This window comes from Cynocephalus volans, chromosome 5 (assembly GCF_027409185.1).
Source record: "Cynocephalus volans isolate mCynVol1 chromosome 5, mCynVol1.pri, whole genome shotgun sequence".
NCBI classification, from domain to species: Eukaryota; Metazoa; Chordata; class Mammalia; order Dermoptera; family Cynocephalidae; genus Cynocephalus; species Cynocephalus volans.
Window position 1 is genome coordinate 17730072 of NC_084464.1, and position 22789 is coordinate 17752860.

The window sequence follows — 22789 nt, forward strand, 5'->3', positions numbered from 1 at the left end:
TTAATAAAGTCATGTTAGCTCTCTGGTCTCTGTTTTCTCACCTATAAAATGAGAAAGCTGGGACAGATAAAAATTGTTTCCTCTTCTGGGTCAAAGGACCCTCTGGAAGCTCATGACAGCTACAGATCCCTTCCTTATAAGGGATAAGATGCAAAACATTTGCATATTATCTGAAGGGAAATGTGGCTCAACCCCCAAACTCTGCCCCTGACCTTCCCCAACTTGTTTCCCAAAGACCTCTTCCACAATCTTTATGATCCCCTGAGGGCAACCTTTTCTATGATCCTATCCGCTGAATGTTCAGGGCAGAAGCATGAGCAATCTGCACAATGACCACACCAGGATCTATACAGAACACCCTTCCCCTACCCAACTTTCTTAATCACATATCTTTAATCAGGGTTTCTCGAGCTTAGCACATTACTGATTTTTTGATATGAATAGCTCTTTATTTGTGGGGTTATCCTGCGCATTGTAGGATGGAGTATCTCTGGCCTCTAGCCACCTAAATGAAAGTCAAAGATGTCTGCAGACCTTGCTAAAATGTTCCCAGGGAGGCAAATAGCCCCTTGTTGAAAATACTGCTCTAAATCAGTCTTATTTATTTTTGAGATATTCCATTTAGACAACCAAGTTTACGTTTAAAAAATTTCCCCACTATTTTATTAGAAACAAATATTTTTCCATTTTCACATCACAACAGGCCATCAGGTAGCCTCACAATTGCCAAGGATGCATCATTTGACATAAACTGAAATGTCTAAACTTTATATAGAAATTCCCTTTATATAGAAACTGGTAACCTCAGATTGGCAGGAATAATATATCAGTTGTTCCTAATAAAAATAAAGAGAAGGCTCACGATAAAATGATGGCCCAATACTCACTCCAGCCAAAACTGAAACCCATAAATTCAGAAAACCACTAACTCTGCCATACAACCTACACAATATGCACAAAAAGTTAACTTTTAAATTCTCAAAAAACAAAATTATGGAAAACTTCCATTCTTACTTATCATCTGATGAAGATTCTTGCTCAACTTTCATTCCTTCAGAAAGACTTCCTTTAAATTTATCTTCCTTTACTTTGCTCCTGCTCCTTCGTCTACGACCACCCCGTGATCGAGACCGCCTTCTCAAGCGTGATCTGCTCCTCCGCCCTCTGTCCCTATTTGGAGAAAAAAAAGACAGATATACATTTTTTAAATGTCAATTAAAGTGGGGGAGAGCATCCATGAGTGGTGGCAGGGGGTACATGGAAACATTACTTTCTGCTAAACTTTGCTGTGAACCTAAAACCCCTCTAAAAACAGTCTATTAAAAAAAAAAAAGATCATTTAAAAATTTTAAGTAAAATAACAGACTATGAGAAAGTTTGGGATAATCAGCTTAACTGAAGATAACTAAAACACAGTTCTTACACTGTTCTTACCAAATTTTAAACTAAAAAATGTTTCCAATGAAAATGGACATAAATATAAGCTTTGTGGAAATAAATATCTACTGTTTCTTTGTATTCTTATAGCACCAAGGTTGTGGTATGTAGAAAGATAATGAATAGGTAATTGTTGATTAATGTAATAGAAACTAGTAGGTTTCTTTCTAGTCTCACTAGTTGAATTATATGATTATCAAGAGTCAGTTAGCTGTGTTTGTTTCCTAAGCTGTTTATACTGTTAACTATATTCATTTTTAATTAGATTATTAATTATGTAAACTTATGAAATAAGAGTGTCTTAAAGAGAGGAGTTTTCTATGAAACTAAGTTGAAACTGTAGGAACAGAAAACAGATAAGCAGTTGTTAAGGGCTGGAGTAAAGGGAAAGACTGACTACAAAGGGGCACAAGGTAACTGGGGGGTAATGGAAATGTTCTTTACCTTTACTATGGTGACTATGTGACTGTATGTGTCTGTCAAAACTCATATAACTTTACATCAAAAAGGATGAGTTTTGTAGTTGAAGCATTAAGGGTAAAGTTTATATTAGAAAGATGTTGCAGAACTTCAAACAGAAAAGGCTGTGGTTGTACATCAAAGAATTATGTTACATTTGATTATCATGTTTACCTCAGATTTCTTCTGAAACCTTACCAAAATGACAGTAAAGGAACACTTAGAAGAAAATCTACAGGCAAAGACAACGTGAAGCGATATGACAGCAGAAATACCAACAAAAACCTTGAAACGTGCTAACTGGATGGAAGAATGGTAACAGATCCAATCGAGGTGAATATTAGTCCAGTAGGAACAGACAAGGTAAATCAGAAACAAGTCAGTGCACGTCACAAAACCCCCAGAAAGCCTCAGGAATTGGAGACACCATATCTCTGAAGGATGGAATATGAGATAAAAGCTGAAAACAAAATTGGTTGAAAGCCTTTAGAAACAGCTAGACTGTATATTCCCCTCCCTAACTCAGTGGAAAATGCCAACCACTCCTTTCACATTCTGGTAGAACACTTAAGGTTTACTTTCTAGAGAGGTGGTAGTTGTTGTAAAAACCAGCACAAGATACTGGAGGCTATATAACAAAAATAGGGATTAAGAGGAAGTTTATATTATGAAGAACCAGAACTCTACTCTGGCAGCCAGGTCTATACATCCCAGCAAGAGATGAGAGGATTCTGGAAAACTTACTAGTCCAAGAGAAAGATCTATAGTCACTGATACCCTGAAGTCCCTAGTGATAACCACTAGATGACAAACACTACATTGCCAGAATGGAAGAAAACTTCCATTCAGCCTTTTCATTGCTAAGTGGTAAATCAGGACAGGCAGCAATGAAGAATCCAGCTGTTTGAAGGTTTTCAAATAAAAAGGTAAACAAACAGCAAAAGGAATCTGGGAAGAAACAAAGTATAGGCAAGAGAAGAAAACTACAGAAAACAAAAACCAAACAAAATAAACTCATTATCATCTGAGAGATATTAAAAAAAACAGCCAATAATCAATAGAAGGTAGAACGAGAAAATCTCCTACACTGAAAAGTAGAACAAAATGACAAACATGAAAGACGAGCAAGAAAAAAAGTCAGTAGAACAATACAGAAGGTCCAACTGAAAAAAAAAAAAAGGGGGGGAAAATGCAAAAAAAGAGAGAAAATTTTCCAGAATAAAAGGCTACAATCTTTCTGCTATAAAGGGTCTATCTAATGACCAGCAAAATAAATGGAAAAAAATAGATCCAAACACCAAGACACATTATAGTGAAATTTCAGAACACAGAACATTTAGTGTAAGAAAGAAGAGAGGAAAAAAGTTAAGTTAAAATGCCTGGGAATCAGAATTTGACTTCTCAGTAGCAATACTGGAAACTAGAAATCTCAAGGAAATATTATTTCAACCTAGAATTTTACTCCTTGCCAAATCAGCAATGAGACTAAAAGGCATTGTTTAGAGATACAAGGTCACAATAAATTCCCCTTTCATGCGATTTCCTCAGGAATCTTCTGAAGATGTGTTACCAGAACAAGGCAGTAAAACATGAAAAGACAACACTGGACACAGGAAATGGAATCACAACAGAAGAGATAAAAAAGGGAATACCAAGAGGATTGCACAGAGAAAGCAATCTCACAAGTATAACTGTACAAGCAACCCTAGAAATTAGTTTGGAGCCCGAAGACTAGGAGCATCAGAAAGAAGGCCCTTTCTTCCCTCCTCCCCCAACTGTTTGCTCAGCAAGGAACAATAGGTACATGATCATAACAACTATACTGACTCTAGAAGCATCCAGAAATGCAATGAAATTAGGCAGAAGAGAAAAATGGGTAAGGGGGTGGTATAAAAAACCCTCATTGTCCAAAGCACTCTTAGACCATGAAGGTTCACTTCTAGGAATGTAGTATACAAAAATTCTCAAATACGTAAAGATAATCGCAATATAAAGCCTTTGGTGTGCTATCTTTTTAAACTATATTCATGTATTACCTCAATTAAAAACATTAAAAGAGGAGACAAAAAAAACCCCAAAACATTAAAAGACTGGCAAATGAATGTCCATGTTACAGTTTAGGTTAAAATAGTTAATATAAACACTACCTTAAAAACCAACCTTTTGATTAACCAACTACCAAATACACGTGCTTCAGATAAAATGGTTTCTATGGTGAACTAAATAGGTTTTTGCCTGAAAGTCTTCAGAAAGTATCAATATACCAAACTGCAATAATAAAGTAACAGGAAATTGGGCTACATATTTACTACGCTATGATCTATCCTGCTAGTTAAAAAAAAATCCCTAAGCCTAGCTCATTTAGTATCTCTCTTCTAAGAGAAAAAAAAGTCCTACTTTTAAATTTGAAGGGAAACTATATACAAGAAAAATCTATGTGTGTGGGATATATCACATGCTGGTGAAAGGAAACTATGGGATCACAAATACAATTTTTCAGAGAAAAATGGTCTATAAGAAAACCTACCAATTGAGCTAATTAAGGTTTCAAAAACATTTAGAGTTTAAGGAATCAAAAAGATAACATGTGATATATTTTTACCTTCTCCGAGGAGACCTGCTTCTTCTTCTTGGAGACCTGCTACGTCTAAGTGGGGAACGAGACCTCCTTCTAATGGGAGATCTACTTGTTCTTCTTCGGTTTGGAGACCACCTACTGATGGGGCTGGCATCTTTTGATCTTTCACGTCTACTGAGGATATCATCTCGAGTTCTTGTTCTTAAGGGGATCAAATGCAAGTTAACAGGAAAATAAATCAAACCAAACAAATCTGTTTTACATGTAAAGAACATCTTAAAGGGCACAGTAACTTAAAGATAATAAGCACCGATTAATGTGTTCTGTAACAAATCTTGAATTCAGATGAGCACAGTGACATTTTGGTGTTATAGTAAGCATACGATACAAGGTTTATTTCCTCTGGTCTCACAATTTGGAAAATTACTAAAGGTATTCATATTGTTAAAGCCACTGATTATAATCAGATAACTCAAATAAAACTTGCCCAAGTGAGTAATAATATTCCATTTCCTAAGTTTGAAGATTTTTTCCTACATTTTGACATTCCTGTAATTCAATTCCTTATTTTTAATATCAATTAAGTATAAAAGTGTCTTACAATCAGCACTAATCTCAGAACTTAGTATCCTCTCCTACTAAAGATCAACTTTTCAACATCTGCCTCACAAGTACTTTCCAATGAATTTTACTCTTGTTTAAAGTGATATCTGTATTACAACAGATAATACAACTTAATTTTAAAAAATTTACTACAACTTAATTTCTTAAAATAGGTTTTGAACATTTCTTAATGCTCTTCCAGATTTGGATAGGACTATACAATCTGAACAGTCAGGCCAACGTGTAAATAGGCTTGTCTCCAAAATTAAATAATAATATAACATTACAATACTTTCCCCCTTTAAAGAACATTAAAAAACAAAACAAAAAAACCCTGCCTTTCACGTTTAAACATGGTATACAGAACCCATTCTCTGACTCAACCAAAATAAGCAAGGTAGACTTTGACTCAGACTCTACAGCTTCTTGGTAAGGTCATCTGAGGAAATTCTTTTATTTATGTATAATCTGTGTGTGCACGCACACACACACTGTAAATGAATAGGATAAAGTAAAAGAGAGTAAAGGAATAGAATGTTATTTGCTTAAATGCAATGAAAATAAAAATGTTCCCCCTCACCAGTGATCTAAAATGTCTTTTCTTTTTCTCAAAAGAGTAACAAAATGCTACTATACAGTATCCTGGTTAATACAGGTTTGGAAAAGGACAGTGTAGTCATGAAAGTACAAGTCAGTCTAACTTTCCTGGAAGGAAATTTGGTAGTAACTTTTTAAAAAGTAAATGTACATACATCAAGTCTTTGCAAGTCCACTTCTATGAATCTATTCTACAAAGAAACCTAACACATAACCAATGGACATGTTTGCATATAATAGTCAAAAACTTGGAACCAACCTAAATTTTCATCAGTTTCAAAAAGAGAATGACTAATTATGGTACATCTACATGGTGAAATACCATGTTGCTGTTATAAAAAATGAAAAAGAAATCTATATATGTTCTCACAGAAATGTTTCATGAAAAAAGCAAGCCCGTTAATAAGAATAGTACAACTTCATTTTTGTAAGAAAAAATTTATATTCATATAATTATGTGTGTACAAAGGGTCAGAAGGACATAAACTTCTTAGGAGTGGTAGTGGTGGGACAGGGAGAGAACGAGTTTATAGGCTTCTGCATTATTTGCATTTCTCTTTAGTATGTTCTTCTTCTGTAACTCAAATTGAACAAATGTAGATAAAGTAATCAGAAAAAATAACAACTGACTAAATGCAGAAAGCTAGAGGAAAAAGGGGGCTATTATATGACAGTGTCATTTAGAGGTAAAGAATTAAGACTATCTCTTAAGATAGAGCACTTTGAAAACAACACTCTTGAAATTTCTCTGAGAATATGATTATTTAAACTTCAAGGTGAGTTTACACTTATACTCATACACAGAAAATATTAATATGAAAACAGTAAATGGCTAGGCATTCATAACATCTTTACACAGTATAAACCAACATTCTTTTAATAAATAAAACTTGGATGATAATTTCATAATATGCAGTTATTGAATATAAAGATATTTAATTAGCTCCTAAAATACTTCAGACTGGTAGAAATACTGTACCCCTCCCTCTGCAAATAATTTAGTTCTATGATCCTAGGTAAATTAACTATACAACTTCTTTGACTGTACTTCCTCATTTACAAATTAGGTATGAAAGAGTCCCCCCACCTCATGAGTTAAGACAATCACAGAAAGAACTCTAGTAGACTTAATGTATTATACAAATATAAAACATCATTATTATTGGTACAAAATAAAATCATTTCTTATACCATTCTTCCCAAATAAGAGGTACTACTTTTCTCAACAATGAGATTATAATGACATAAATTAGTAACAAAATCATTTCCATTTTAAGTTTAATCATATTTTGGGGGAAAACAATGGTATTAGTTTCAATTTACATTGTTAAAATTCAAAATCACGCAAGTGCAAGAGAATAAACAGATCAGTTTTTAAACTGATTACCCCCCCTTTTAAAGTTGGAAGCTTCAGCCTATATTGTTCAAAGAAGTAATAATCTCCTCTCTGCACTACCCCATGAAGATTTGTCTGCCAAATTATTTGGATTTAAAGGAATGATTTAGCAAATCAGATACTAAACTAAATCAACAACTTAAAAAAAAACAAACCAATTCTATCATCAAAGTCAGTATTTGTAAAGTATCATAATAAAAATATTCATTGACAAAGTGCAATTATTAATATAGTTAATGGACTGGATTGTATTTAAAATTATGAAACTCACTACTACCTCATTTTTAATTGTCCACAAGTTCTAGTTTACCCTTTAAAATCTGGTACATTGGTAAAAGCATTAAGGTTTTGTAAACAAGTTACCTTGGAGAAGAAAGTCGCCTCCTCTCTGGTTCTCTTCGTTTTCTTTCTAAGGATCGGCTCTTGGCTCTTCTACCAGGAGACAGAGTCCGAGAAGGTGATTTGCTCTGTTTAGATCTTCTATCATTTAAAAGTGGAGATCTACTTCTTCTTGATTTATCACGTTGTTTTGGAGTCAAACTTCTTCTTTTAGGACTACGACCCGGTCTTCTACTGGGTGATCTATTTTCTTTCCCAGACGAAGCATCTTTAGAGGGAGACTTAATTGGCTTCTTTTCTTTATCAATTTCAGACCGTTTTGATTTTCTCTCTTTGGACCGTGACCTTCTGTCTTTGGATTTACCTCTTAAGTCAACTGGGGATCTGGATTTTTTACTTCGATCACGACTTCTACTTTCATTTATAATTGGAGATTTTTTCCTATCTTTTGACTTAGTTTTATCTTCAATTTTAACCTTATCATCAGTAGGAGATCTGGCTTTCCCGACTTTCTCTTGAGATCGCCTTCTAAGGGCAGGGGATTTTGATTTTCTTGCTTGATCTTGGGACTTACTTCTCTTGGATGGACTTTTAGACTTTTTCCTCTCCTTTGACTTGCTCCTAGTTGTCTTTTCTTTTACTACTTCAACACCTCCCTTACTTTTCTTTTTATCCGACCTATGTCTAGTCCGTTCTTTGGATCTGCTTTTACTTCGCTTTTTTGTACTATTTTTACTGTCCACAAGATCAAGTTTCCCTTTTGTACTTGAAGATCTAGTGCTAGACCTATTTCCATTTCTTGCCTTTTCATGTATTTCCCCCTCTTCTTCAGAGCCAGACTCATAACCTTGTAAAATTAGCCCCATCCCGGATTGGACCTTTCCTTCCATTAACTCATTATCAAGTTCAGCTTTAATCAAGGCTCTCTGTTTTTCCAAGTCTTCTAGCAAAGCTAAATCATCGAGTTTAGTTCTTTTTGCTGGAGACATACCTTCTTTGTCAGAAGCATCAATAACCTCTTTTCTTTTGTGTTTCTTATGTTTATGCTTATGTTTATGCTTTTTATCCTTGTCTTCTTCTGAGGAATGTTTATGTTTCTTATGTTTACTTCTGTGTTTATGCTTCTTTTTTTTGTGGCGACTGTGCTTATTTTGAGATTGGTCTTCTGATACTTCTCCATTTTCTTCATTTACACTCTTCTCAGAATTATCAGCATCTTCCATCCTATAAATGTATGAAGCACATTTTAAAATCACATCATCTATTAAATATTCAGTCATAACAAAATGACTAATGATAAAATATATCTCAATGTAATACATAAAGTTAGTCACTAAAATTTTTTCGAACAGCTTCAGACACTTTATTTCATAGAAGGTCAATGGCAAGAACTCAGTTGGGTGGTGATATAACCAATTTGTTTCTAATGGTTGAACCCATACACTGAAAGTATTAAAGGAAATACATAATGAGGTGAAGCTAAAAAAATTAGTTAACTGAAAAAGAGAATCCAAACCAAGCACAATAAAATCTCATTAATATTAATTTAGTCAAAACAGTCACTCAGTAACTTGATTTTTAAACCAGCATTTTCCACACATACTTAAATAATAAAGGACTCATTTTTTCCCTGTAAAACATACTGACACTGGGAGACTAATCTTCACTTGAAATTTGGAATATCTGATGTCTCTGCAACAAACCTAGCAGTTCATTTGTTTTGAGCAGATTTCATCTTATACCTCAATAACCCTTTTTTAAATGTCTAGAGCCAATATAAGCACTCAATGAGCATTGATGGCTGATGTTGATGTTGACAGTGTAAACACATACTGGAGGGTTAAAACTTCAAAGAGAACCAGGAAGTAGGATTCTTGGCCTGTAGTTGCCACTAAACAACCTTGTGGCATTAAGCTGAACCAAATAGAAGGGCTTTTTGTAGGTCAACAGTCTAATATCAGCAATTTCAGATGGTTCGATCCAATATTTGTTCAGCAAGTTATTTAATCTCTCTGAATTTCAAATGAGAAATTAGTTTCCCAATATGTTCATATTAATAGGCACTACACCAAAACAATTTTATTAAATTAAGGGAGGTTCTCTGCTTAGTTTTAGGTTATGCTGAGTTAGTGTTCATGATTCTAAATTATTTTATCAAGCCTGTGGTGTTCAGTAATCCAAGGTTAAATACAGGTTCAACAACATTATTTAACCTTCCCCTTTAAAGTCACTCCATAATAAACTATCACATGCTAGGGCCGGCCCGTGGCTCACTCGGGAGAGTGTGGTGCTGAGAACACCAAGGCACCGGGTTCGGATCCTATATAGGGATGGCCGGTTCGCTCACCTGGGAGAGTGTGGTGCTGACAACACCAAGTCAAGGGTTAAGATCCCCTTACCGGTCATCTTTAAAAAAAAACAAAAAAACAAAAAAAACAAAAAAAAAAACCTATCACATGCTAGAAAATGAGACCCAAAGCAAACTTTAATTTACCTGAATTTAGGCCATCATACTATTTTTGAAGAAAGATATACACTATTTTTTCAGGCTTCCAACCCATATATTCTTATGTTTTTATTAAGTTTTTTATTTGTGCCATATACTACATACAAATGAATTCATGAGTCTATTTGTCAGTCTTTCAACATTTTTTAAAAACCATCTACCACCGGTAGGCATTAAGCCAGAAGGCAGGAAAACAAAGATGTTCAAGACCAATATCTGTCTTTCAAGGAAACTGTAGTCCATTGGAAAAAGAAAGTCACATGACACAACCATAAAACGTTGGAATAGTGCAATGATAAAGACACAAACAAGGGCTTTATGGGAACACTGAAGGATCACCTAAACTCATAGATTACAGAAAATATCCAAGCTATTTGTTAAGCTTGGACTTTGTGGGGAAAGAAGAAATGTTTATCAACAAGGGATGTAGATTAAAAAACAAAGATTGAGTAACACTGTCCTAGAGAATGAGTAAGGAATTGACAAGAAGGAGAAAGGGGCATTTCAGATAGAGAAGGCAAGTGACAAAAGGCACAGTTATACAAAGCAAACTACAAGCAGATCAGTGCTGCCACAGCATCAGACTTGTGGAAGAAACTGGTTTAACAGAGGTTAAAATACCAGTGAGTCAATTCCAGAAGATGACAAGATATTGTGTGTGATTCTGGGAGGGAGTGGTTGAGACAGAATTAGAGGTTCACTAGAGTGACAGAGGCCCAAGGACTACAACGAAGATTAGGTTGCTGGCTGGGGTGTCTATAAAGATACTGCTATTTCTGGGGATTAGGGAAGTAATTGGAGTATAGAGTCTAGTCCTCCTACCAGGTCTCAGTCTTCAATAAACTTGGGGGAGAAGAGAGGAGAAGAATGGAGGTATGGCTGAGAAATTATTAGTTGAAAACAACAAGGAGTGGAGGACAAATAGCCACCTCGGCATCAAACTCAAAGAGCTTTGTGTTTTGCATGTCAGATTGCCAATCTCCATTTCTGGTACCATGGAGTATGGGGGAAGGAAAAAGTATTGGAGGGAAGTACAGAGGAAGATATGTCCTCTGGTGAGAGTGAGGTTCTGATGGAGCCCCAGAAGACAGGATAAATACAGTACTATTCTCTGGATCATCAATTTTTCTCAAAGACTTGGAAAAAGAAAGTGCAACATCTTTGTATTTAAAAAAAAAAAAAAAAAAAAAAAAAGAACAAAAACAAGATTATTACCCAGAGGGAAAAAAACCACATAAGTATAACATTCAAAGACATTTCAACTTTGTTCCTGATACAGATTATACTCCCATACAGGTGACCATTCCCCTTTCCCCAGAAATCTCCCATCTCACAATCCAGAAGGTGGGGTATATGTCTGTTTTCCTGAACCTTGACTTACAGGAGGAAAAGTTTAAGAAAAAATAGGCCATATGAGTTATGCAGATAGGTTAGGAAAACCTTTTTAAAGGTTGAGAATGATTTTTAGGTATATGAAATCTAAGTGTCCAAAATACAAAATCCAAGTCACTAAGCTAAAATTTAAACTACCTAAAGATCTCCTAACTGTCCTTAAGACAAAGGGTAGTTGAGTGGTTAAGCAGTCTCCACAGCAAGACTGCCTGGTTCCACTGCTTACCAGTTGCGTGGCTTTGGCAAGTTTAAGATCTCTGATCCTCAGGGAACTCATCTATAAAATGGAAAAAATAATAGTACCTACCTGAAAGGGCATTCTGAGGTTAATACAAGTTGATAGATGTTAAATGTTTATAACAGTGCTTAGCATGAACCAAGTACCCTCAAAAGCAAGCTGTTATTGTTGTATAAATACTAGATACATATGTTTATTCACAACAACACAGTGTAGCTGGCAGGGTTGATATTAAGAACATTATTTTAAGGAATACCGTCAAGGAGCATAGACTCTGGAGTCAAATGACCTGATTTAAATGCTGCCTCCAACATGACATAGCTATTGTACTCTTAAACAAGTTGTTACTTTGTGCCTTAGTTTCTTCAACTTTAAAAACTAGTAAAATAATAGTACAAGTTGAGCTTCCCTAATCTGAAATGCCCTCAAATCTGAAGCTTTTTGAGCACTGACATGATGCTACAAGTGGAAAATCCCACACTTGACCTCATATAATGGGTCACGTGTTTCACACAAACAATTATTAAGAATATTGTATAAAATTACCTTTAAGCTATGTGTATAAAGTGTATATAAAACATAAAACAATTTTGTGTTTAGACTTGGGTTCCATCCCCTCATTACACACACACACACACACACACACACACACACACACACACACACACACACACACACACACACACACCCCCCCCCCCCCAAATATTCCAAAACCCACAGACAAAAACACTTCTGGTCCCAAGCATTGTGGATAATGGTTACTCAACTTCTACTGGAAAATCACAGGTTTGTCATAATTAGATGAGTTCATACTATAAAAGGCTGTCATACTAAGCACTCACGAAATGTTGTCTCTCCATACTAAAGATGAGACTTGGAGGTTTAAGGGACTAGCCTAATCAAGTACATATGAAGTCAGTGAGAAGAACGGTATTACATTCCAAGTCAGTCAAAGCTCTTTCATTTGATCAAAGATGCTTTTAAAATGTCAGATTACGCCACTACTCTTCATGAAACTTGATATTACTTCTGACCTCATTCAAAGTAAAAGCTAAATCCTTTACAAGGTCCTATGCTTATCTAGCTGCCCAACCTCCTCAACACTCTGAACCTACTGCTCTCCTCCCACACTCACCGTGCTCAAGCCACACAGCCTTCCTTGAACAACAGGTGTACTCCCACCTCCTCAGGGCCTTTGTACTTGTACTTGCTGTTTCTCCTGCCGGGAATGCTTTCCTCAACCAGATATGTGCATGGCTGGCTCCTTTTGCCTACTGCAGGTCTTTGCTCAAATGTCACTTCTCAGTCAAGATTTCCTGATCAATTCATTTTAACTGCAACCCCCACCCTACAACAACACCGTCCTTAATTTTTCCCAAGGCAATTGCCACCACCTAATAATTCTTGTTGTCTCTCCCTATTACAATGAAAGTACTATGAGAGCAGAATTTTCATGTTTAGTTCATTGAAAGATTTTACTTTTGCTCATAGTTTTATCTCCAGTGCCTCACATATAGCAGACACACACCTATTTGCTAAATATGCAATAACCCAAATGATTTAATCACTCCCTCTCCAAACAAAAATCTGCTTTCTGACCCCTTATTTTTTCTAATGCTAAGACAAAGTCTTAAGAGTTTCAACTCAAAATTCTTAGTGTTTACAAGTAACTTCCTTCAAAAGAAAATCTAGCTCCTAGAGCTTCTGGGAATCACGATCTATATTATGTCCAGTGTTACTTACAGTCATTCCCATGAGTGACCTCTACTTCTATTGTACCTTAATGAGTATTATCTCAAGAAATAATGACTAGATACCTCATAAAAATGCTATAAGCACCTTAGGGACAACTAGGTTAACCTTAATAATCCTAGAGTTCTCTTACACTGGGGCTAGGCATTAGCCTCCTCAGTAGATATCTCAAAGCAAATGTCACAGAAAGTTACAATTGAAATCTGACCAGGTAAATCAGGAAAACTTGAAACAATAGTGTAACATATTACATACTATGAACTTGTGCAAAGGCAGCTAAATTAGATTCATTACCAAAAACTTTCTTTAGGGAAAGGTTTAGGGAAAGGTTTCTTGTTAAACCCTGATTGGGTAGTTTATATTAACAATAAATATTGGCTATATAATTTCAAATATATAAACTTACATTTTAACATTATACATCTAGCAGGCAGATATGTATACCAACCTTATCTACAACAGGTTTGTCATAAAACAAATATTTTTTGAGAACCTATTGTGTACTGGGTAACATCCTTTGAATCACATTACTTCCGAGCAAAGGCAAATTTGAAATGCAAACAATAAGGGGGTTTTGAACACTACCTGTTTATTTGTTTTGTTAAGTTTTAACCTTTAAAAAACCCAGGTCTTGGGACATCTGGCACAATAACTACAGTAATGAAATAACTTTAAACATAATGTAAAGTGACCAATCACCAACAACTAGTATTTTTAACTTCCTCTTTCACATATTTTTCTGAAGAATAATCTTAATAAATTTATTTGGGAGGCACTAACTTATACTCTGGAGACAGAGAGCTGATTAAATTTATATATGAGTGAAACTGTTTTCAAGCTAGACAATTCTTAAAATTTTTTTAAGTGGTGAGCAAAATGAATGCCTCTGCTTCTTTACAAGCAAAGTAATTAAGCCTGTTTCTCTGACAAGTTAAAACACTTTTAATATAGCATTACGTAGATGTAAAAATGAGAATGGATCCCAAAGCCCAACAAATCTTAAAATAAACATCTCCTCTGACCCCTCCCCCCCTTACAAATCAGGTTTGGGAAATTAAGTTTCAACATATTAGAAATGTCACATAAAAAGCAAACCTTTCTGCGGCACTGGAAAGAAATAAAAGTGATTTCAAACTTGAAAGGCAATTTAAAAAGGAGCTACAATGTACAGAGGGACGCCAGTACAATAGTTAGGAGCAAGTACGTAGAACCAGACTGCCTGTCTGTCACTTAGAGTATCCTCCGGCAAGTTAGTTAAGTTCTCTGTGCTTCATTTTCATCATCTGTAAAACATAGAACATAACAGTATCTACCTCCAAAGGGTTGTCAGAATTAAATGAGTTAATATTTTTTTCAATGCTTTGTATAGTACCTGGTGTTTTGTAAAGGCAATTAAGTTCAAAAAGGCTGAACTAAAGAGACTGTCAAATGTAAAAGCCACTACATCAAAAGGCCTTTGGGGAGCTATTCTTTATATTTATTCTTTTAAAATTTTCGATTTTGAATAGATTCCATGTAACTATAAACTACTCAGTGTCCTCTAAGGAACTACTGTAGACACTATATTTGAGTACTCACTAAGAAAAAGCATGCACACTACTTGCTTTCATATCAAACTGTTATTTTATCAGTTAAATATTTTCAAATTAGTGACAGTGGTACATATACAGACCAAATATTCTATTTACATCAAGTGTTCCATGGGGATGGGGGGAGTAGGGGAGATTAAAGACCATCTCAGTGTTATTTATACTGCAGGGCCTAAATAAACAGGCATTTATTATTAAACCTAGTATTATTTGAATATGTGAATAAAAGATAGCTGACCCACTCGTCAAAATGAATCTGAACTATCCCTAAAACCAAACAGACATAATATTATAGAACTTTTCAGATTAATAGAAAAGTCAGCTATAGCATAAGATTTGCACTGTATTGGCATAAACACTATACCTGTGCCACACAGCAGTCTCTGAGAAACAATAAGAGGCTAAGTCTGGTTAAAACTTTATCAGCACTGCACTCTCCGGAGTGAGCCATGGGGCCGGCCCCTAAGTCTGGTTAAAACTTTAGAATCCATTTGCTGTCTAAGTCAAATTGTGAAAACAATAAAGCAGCTTTCAAAGACCGTTAATGAAATACTTTGTGTAATTCTCTGTCTACCTGAGTAAAGCAAGTAACTGAGGAGCCTAGAACTGGATGCATAGCAATTAAGTGTCTGGTTATCTGGTGCCAAAGTTTTTTTCTCCTATCTCTCAGTCACAAGTTGCTGAGAGACCATATGAACCTCTATTACTTTCCTAAGATGGCTGGAAACAAACCAGATAACGCAGATGCAAAAAACGGTCGCTGTAAGAATACTGTTTTAAATCATTCTCTTTAGGTTTTTCCTAACACACACATGAAAAATAAAATACTACTTTTAGTTAAGCAACGGTTAGCCTTTGCGCAATTATGTTTTCACTTGGCCACATGGATTCTCATAAAGATTAACTTAATCATAGACCTCAAGTGGTTTTGATTTGCAAACAGCTAGCAATTCCCACTACTTCCACTCGTCTTCCTAAAGAAGGGCTATAAATTCAGGCCAAAAATGCCAGGCCTTAAAACCAAGGACTCTAGCTTACTTCGCCTCAAGTTGTAAGTTGGCAAACAAGCTGCTAATAAATAGGTTAAAAAATACTGGGTGGCTGCTGGAGTAAAGAGCACAAGTTGCGGAGATGAAGTATCCGCTACCTACAGACTATCTCTGGGTTGGTCAAAGAGCGTGACCCTAGCACCCTCTCTCCTCTCTGCTTTCAGGTCCTAAAGCTGACACCAGTAGCAGAACGACCGAGTGTACTGCGTGCGGAAGACGAGACTTCGGGCTTGTCCCCCCTGCCGCCACTGCCCCTCGGGGCTTCAAAACCGATGCCGGTAAGTGCGGTACCAAGGAGCTCCGTCCGCTCCCCGAGAGAGAAACAGGAAGGTGCGACCTCGGAGCCGCGGCAGCCGCCACGCGCACCGAACCTATAGAGGCCGCTCGAGCGTCCACCTCCCGGGGCAACGACGCGCGGCCGCGGCCTCTGGGAGTGCTAAGCTCGTAGGCCGCCTGCCCGCTCCCCACGCCTCCTGCCCCACAATGTATCGCGCAGGCAAGGGCAAAGTTTGGCTCTCGCCGTCAGGCCTGAACTTTCCCGCCCGCCAGTGCAGGTCTCCACCGTTTCCCACCCGGCAGTCCCCCGGGCTTTGACCTCTGGCCCACGAACAGAGACTACTTACTCTGGCTGTTCCCGCAGCGACTGAGTCTCCGTGGCGGCCATTTTGAACTTCCTGACTCCTCAGCGGCAGTGGCGGCGGCTCCCCGGCGGGTGGAAGCTAGTGGAAGTGGAGAAGAAGGAAATGCGCTTCCGCGCATGTGCTAACCGCGTAGAGGAAAGAAGGAGCTTAATCCGCGCGCTAAGAATCCGGATGTAAAAGCCTACATCCGGGGAGGGGACGCAGAGCACAGTGACGCGACTACCGGGGCCGTGGGGGCGGTGCCTGCTAAAGGTTAAGGGCGAATGACTTCGCCGGCTTGGGCTCTGGACAGCGTTAGTCCCGAACGGTTAGTTATTGAAGCTTGTTGGAGAGGGTAACAAAGGGAGTGGGATAATCGGTACGTGTGTGCAGTTCCGAGAACTGGTCCACTATGGGGTCCAGAAGTTGGGTGAAAATTCTCTTAAACTAGGAAAAACGAAATGATTTTGCTTCTGGACATTGTTAAGAGACAACAAATGCTTTACCACCTCGGTAGATAACTCAACTGAAGCGGCATTAAGGGAAGGTGTGTAGGCCATTTGAGAATACTGGAAAGTTACGGCTATACGTCGAATGTAAATGTTTTTAATACGGAACTATTATTATTGCATTTATTTGAAACTTGTGAACTTCGTTTCAACTTTTGCATGGTTCAGAGGGTAACATGAGTCGTTAGGTTCTTTGTTTCTGTAAGTTAAACTTTTTGGGGGCGGGTGACCGGTACAGTATAAATCGAACTTTTAAGAATTTTTTTTGTCTAAGTTGTTTTATGTAATTTTGTTTTTCTATAATGACTCTACAGTAACGGGATTAAATGAAATACTGTATGAGAAAAATCTACCGGGCTCTTGGAGGGTTCTCAATACCAAGTAGATTCTTAAATTCCTCCCCCTACAATAAATAAATATATATATATATAAATATATATAAATATATAAATATATAAATATATATATATATATATAAATATATATATATATATATATATATATATATATATATTCCATACTCTGGAACCTAAAAGAAGGGTGACGATCACTTACATTCTTGTAATCAACTGAATTTGGGTTTGTCCTAGAAATTTGAGTTCGTAATCTCTGGGCTCCTTTATCTCTTGATTTCCAGGGAACAGTTTCAAATATTCTTACAAGTCCCTGGTTGGCTGAATTCCAAACGTCTTAAAATATTAAGCGTTTTCCCCTCATGGATTCTGTTAATAATGTGGAACACTAAATCAATCCTTAGATAATTATTGATTTTTGTAAATACCCCCACTCACCCCCATTGTAGCATTTCTTTTCACCGTCCTTAATTATATGATTTCTCCTCTTCTTAACAATCAGATTCAGGTATAATAACTCAGAAGACTTCTTTTATGGGAAAGTTTTCAGAAATATGTCAAGGATGGTTTCTATTTTCAACCATATATTTATGCACTAATGGTGAATGGTTTGATTTCACAATTCTAATTGTTTCTCCCTCAAAGTTCTTATCCCTGTATAGCTTTTCAAACATATTACTAATTCAGCCTTGTATTTACAATGAATTAGTATATTCTCTGCTCCCCTTTCCCACACATGAAGCCAAGGCTGTGTGTCATTGTGTCAAGAATAGGTCAAATGTTATTAAAAATAAAAAATTTAGTTAACTATTTTAAAATAATTTTAAAATTAAAATTATCATAATATATGTAGTACAAACCTATAAGAGATCTCATCTTGGAAATAAAGTAGAATATACTTCAAAGCAAAAGAAGGCTGGGCCAGGGACTGTTACCACGTTTCACACATGAGCTACCTGACAATAAAAAGTAAGGTAACTTGCTTATGACTGAGTTCCTAAGTGCCAAGCCGATTTTTGAACTAAAATCTGACTCCCAAGTTTGTTCTTTTTTTTTTTTTTTTCTTACCACGCGGCTTCCCACAGAAATATCTTGTTTGGCATCTACTTACTGAGCACCCACCCATACAGCTCTTTGGCATTCAAATGTTTGTTGAGTAAAGGGAATAGAGCACTAGATTGTGTCCAGCTGCCTATTATTAATAAATGCCTTATTTTCCGTCTCTTCCTTGTTACTAATTGATTCGTCGAGAGCTCATGGACCGGTCTCAATTTCCTCAGCCATATTATCTTCCTGCTCCCCTTCTACGATTCTTTGCAGTATGCTTTATATGGAGATTAAGTTAAAACATGCAGAGTGCGGGGAAGGATAAGTGGGGGAAAATAATAGGCGCTAAGGTTGTTCAAGTTTGGAGCCAGATTGTGACCCTAAAGGTAAGTTTAGATTTGGGCAAACCATTCGAGTTTTTAAAAAGAGCACAATAAAAATAAGTTTTCAAAAAATGATGCCGGCAAAAATTCCCTTTAAAAATTTCTCACCAAGTTCACTGGCACGGCACTACCAGCTCGGAGAGTGAAATATAAGATTTGTTAAGGACTCACCCAAAGCTGTGTTGCTGTTTAGTTTTGGAGGAGTGACTTTTTGGAGACGGAATTCAAATGAAAGCAAACATCCACTTATCAGATAATGATTCAGCAAACGTTTATGAAGCGACAAACATGCCCAATAACTCATTCGTACTGCCCTTCCTCCCCGGACTCGGGAACCTTGGCACCGGAAAGCAGTCCAGGGAAGGCGCCGTTTAGTTCGACGGGTGCGGATAGGACGGCTCGGCGGCCGAACCCGCCCCCGGAAGTCCTCGGAGGGGGCGGGGCCACGGCGAGCGCGCGCTTTCCGGCGGCGGCTTAAGGAGGCTTTATGTACGCTCGCGTCAGGGGAGGGCGTGAGCGCCTCTGAGGCAATCAACGGGTACTGTCTGTCCCCGCCCCGAAGCCGCCAGCTCAGGCTGAGAGCCCACTGCGTTTTCCCTTCGCCGCCTGCTCGCCGCGCCGCCCAGCCAGGGCGTCTCCTCCCCCGGGCCCTGAGTCCGCTCTCTTCACCCCCTGCCGGCGGCAGCGCCGTTATCTCCCTTCCAGGGGGCCGTTTCCCGGAGCCATCGGCCTGGCCTGAGGAGCGAGAAGGCACAAGAGCCCCGTCCCGGGCGTCGCTGCACCGCTTCTCCGGCGCGCTTTGTTGGACCCCGCAGGGGCCGCGTTCGGTAAAGCGGAGGTCGGCCCTGTTTGCTGACAAACCGTGGAAACCACAGCCCCTGGCGCCCTGCCGCCGAGCGATACAAAGAGTGTGGTGGCCTGGAGACAAGGTTTTGGGGACAAACGTGTTTTTGTGAACGCTTCGACTTTCTCTTACCGTCTTCGCTTTTAAAGTGTTACTACTTCTTGGCAAGATACACATTCCAGAAATAGTTTGAAAGGATTTTTGAGTTCTGTTCCTCTCATGGAGAGGGATTAAATTTGGACCTTGTGACCTACACTGCAGTCATCAATCCCATTAAGCCCTTAATAGGCTCATTATAACGTCGACTACAAACAATAGAGTATCATAAAATCCTTAGAATAAAACGATTGGTCAGTGTGGAGTCGCATGATGTCAAAAGAATGAAGATCGCCCTTTAACACTTAAGGCTCTCAAAAAGGATTAAACAAAACAAAAAATACTTAAGGCTCTATCTAGTTTATACTTAGAGTTGGAATTTGGAGCTGTTTGGGAAGACAGTGGGCTGAGTTTTTCCTTAATTACAAAACAAAAACAGACTTTTCCTTTTATTCCATGAAAATGTAATTTAGCTTTTTGTTTATTTTGAAGCAATTCTGGTGCATTTATGAAAATCAGGGAAATGCAACATAGCAAAAGAAAACGCAAACCACTCAGTTCCATTACCCACACTGAACCAACGTTCATATATTGGCTTATTGGGGCTCTTTTTTATATGAAGTATTAAATTTTCTTGTACTCGTGTAGAATGTGATAGTTTGCCTTTTCATGTAACGTGTGCTCAACTCTTAAAAAATACTAGTCTTAGTAAACATTTTTATAACTGCGCTCTATCCCTTTCGCTTGTTACTGGATGTCTAGGTCTTCAGTTTTGCATTACTGTAAGTAATTATCATGAGGCAATAGCTAGAATAGTATTAAGAACATGAGCATTCAAGTCAGATAGACATGGGCTTTATCACTTACTGTGTAACTTGGAACAATTTATGTAACTTTTCTGAGCCTCATTTTACACATCAGTAACATGAGGATAATAGTTCTCATCACATACGATTATTAGGAGAGTTAAGTGAGTGAAAGAGCCTGGAGCATATTTTAGTAAATGCTAGCTATGACTATAGGCAAGCTTTTATTCGTTTCTTTTTTTTGTTATGATTTTTTTTTGTGACGCATATAATTTATTTTCAGATTTTGTATGTATTTAAATAGTAGTACCACACTGGGTGTGAGGGGTTTGACACACAGCTTTTCATGTATTTTATTATATAAGTAAAACATGAATTACAAATAATTTTTTGTAATAAGAAAAAAATTAAAATTGTCTATAATTCTACTACTTATAAGTAATTATGATTCACATTTTGGGCTGTCCTTTCTAATTTTTAAAACATATATATGTGATTTAAAAAAAATAAGATTATATTATAAATTTGGTTTAGTAACTGGCTAAGGACAGCAAAGAGGCCAGTATGACTAGTGTAGGATGATTAAGGCAGTAGGAAATAAAGCTTGTCGGATTTGTATTTCATTAAAAATTTACTGGGCAGAGTAAGTTGAGAAGTGACTTGATTTTATTTGTTTTTGGAAGTTCGCTTGGCTGCTATATGGAGATAGACTGCAGGGGGCCAAAGGAGGCAAGATGGAAGATGCTTTTTCAGTAATTTGGGTGAGAGATGATGGTGGCTTAGATCTGGATGTAAATAAGTAAAAGTGATTGGATTCTGGATGTTTTGAAGTGAGAGGTTATAGGATTCACTGATTGATTGGATGTGGGGTGTGAGAGAAAGCAGCTTAAAGGCTTTTAGCCTGAGCCTTTGGATGGATGCAGTTTCCACGTACAGATAGAGACTCAAAGAGGAGCAGATTTCAAGTGGGGGAAATTAAGGAATTCTGTTTCAGTTATGTTACATGTTGCAAAGTGTAATTAAAAGTGGGGTCTTAATATGATGTTAATGGTGGGGGAGAAGGGGGGAGGAAAAGGAGGAATTGGTAAAGGGACACAAAAATCAACTATATTGTATATTGATAAATTAAAATAAAAATAATAAAAAAAACCTCTTGGCATAACACAACGTAACACTTAAAGATTAGTTAACCCTTTAGCCAAAAAGAAAAAAAAAAAAAAAACGTAGGATCTTAAAAACTTCATTTATCCTTGTTGAGGTGTCAAGTTGTCTACCTTTATTTCTATCAGTTTTTGCTACTTATATTTTGATTACGTTATTGGATATATATATACTTACAGATGTTACGTATTCCTGCTGGGATATATCATTATAAAGTGTTCCTCTTTTTCTCTAGTAACATTTTCTTTCTATTTTAAAATCTATCTTGCCTATTAACATAGCCTTTCTAGCTGTCTTGTCGTTGCTGTTTGCATGATTTATACCACTGAATCTAAAGTGTGTCTCCTGAAGACACAATATAGTTGAATTTTGGATTTTTTTTAGTCTAGTCTGAATATTTCAGCCTTGTGATTCAATTGTTTAATCCATTCACATTTAATGTTATTTTTGATGTATTCTGTTTCTTTTGTTTATGACAAAATACCTGAAACTGGGCAATTTATAAGGAAACACATTTCTTACAGTTTTGGTGGCTGGAAGATCAGGGAGTGCATCTGGTGAGGGCCTGCTCTGGGTGGGAACTCTCTACAGGGTCAGGTGTTGACCGGGGTGTCACATGGTGAGAATGGGCTGAGTGAGAGCTAACCTCACTTGCTGTCCTTTTAAAGCTGTCAGAACCATGCCCATTACTCCATGAATGGATTAATCCCTTCAGGAGGCACAGTCTTCACAATCCAATTACCTCTTAAAGGCCCTACCTTCCAAATTCCATAATTGGATTTCTACCCTCTTAGCACTGTTACAATGGGGGTCAAGCTTAATGAGTTTTGGGGGACATTCAATCCACAGCAATTGATATAGTTGTATCTGTGTCTGCTGTCTTATATTTGTTTTCTGTATGTCCTTTTTTTTTTTTTTTTTTTTCTGTTCCTCCTTTACTGCTTTCTTTTGCATCTACTGAATATTTATTTAGTAATTTTTTTCACTATTTTTTTAGCTATTTCTTTAGCGGTTGCTCCAGGGTTTACCATATAC

The 22789-nt window shown here is 37.2% G+C and overlaps 1 protein-coding gene across 4 annotated transcripts in view; it reads right to left on the reverse strand.

The window, feature by feature from the left end:
* PRP4K (pre-mRNA processing factor kinase PRP4K) overlaps positions 1-16653 on the reverse strand; it is a 42624-nt gene extending 25971 nt beyond the window's left edge. For all 4 annotated transcript variants that reach the window (XR_010023654.1, XR_010023653.1, XR_010023655.1 and 1 more), the window contains exons 1-4: positions 16559-16653; positions 7434-8633; positions 4499-4675; positions 1015-1170 (exon numbers count right to left, since the gene is read on the reverse strand). Coding sequence is in view for 1 of the 4 variants with exons in the window: in XM_063097727.1 (XP_062953797.1) it covers positions 1015-1170; positions 4499-4675; positions 7434-8633; positions 16559-16599 (1574 nt within the window). In the remaining 3 variants the exon portion in view is untranslated. The remainder of the gene's footprint in view (positions 1-1014; positions 1171-4498; positions 4676-7433; positions 8634-16558) is intronic.
* Positions 16654-22789: the final 6136 nt, after the last annotated feature.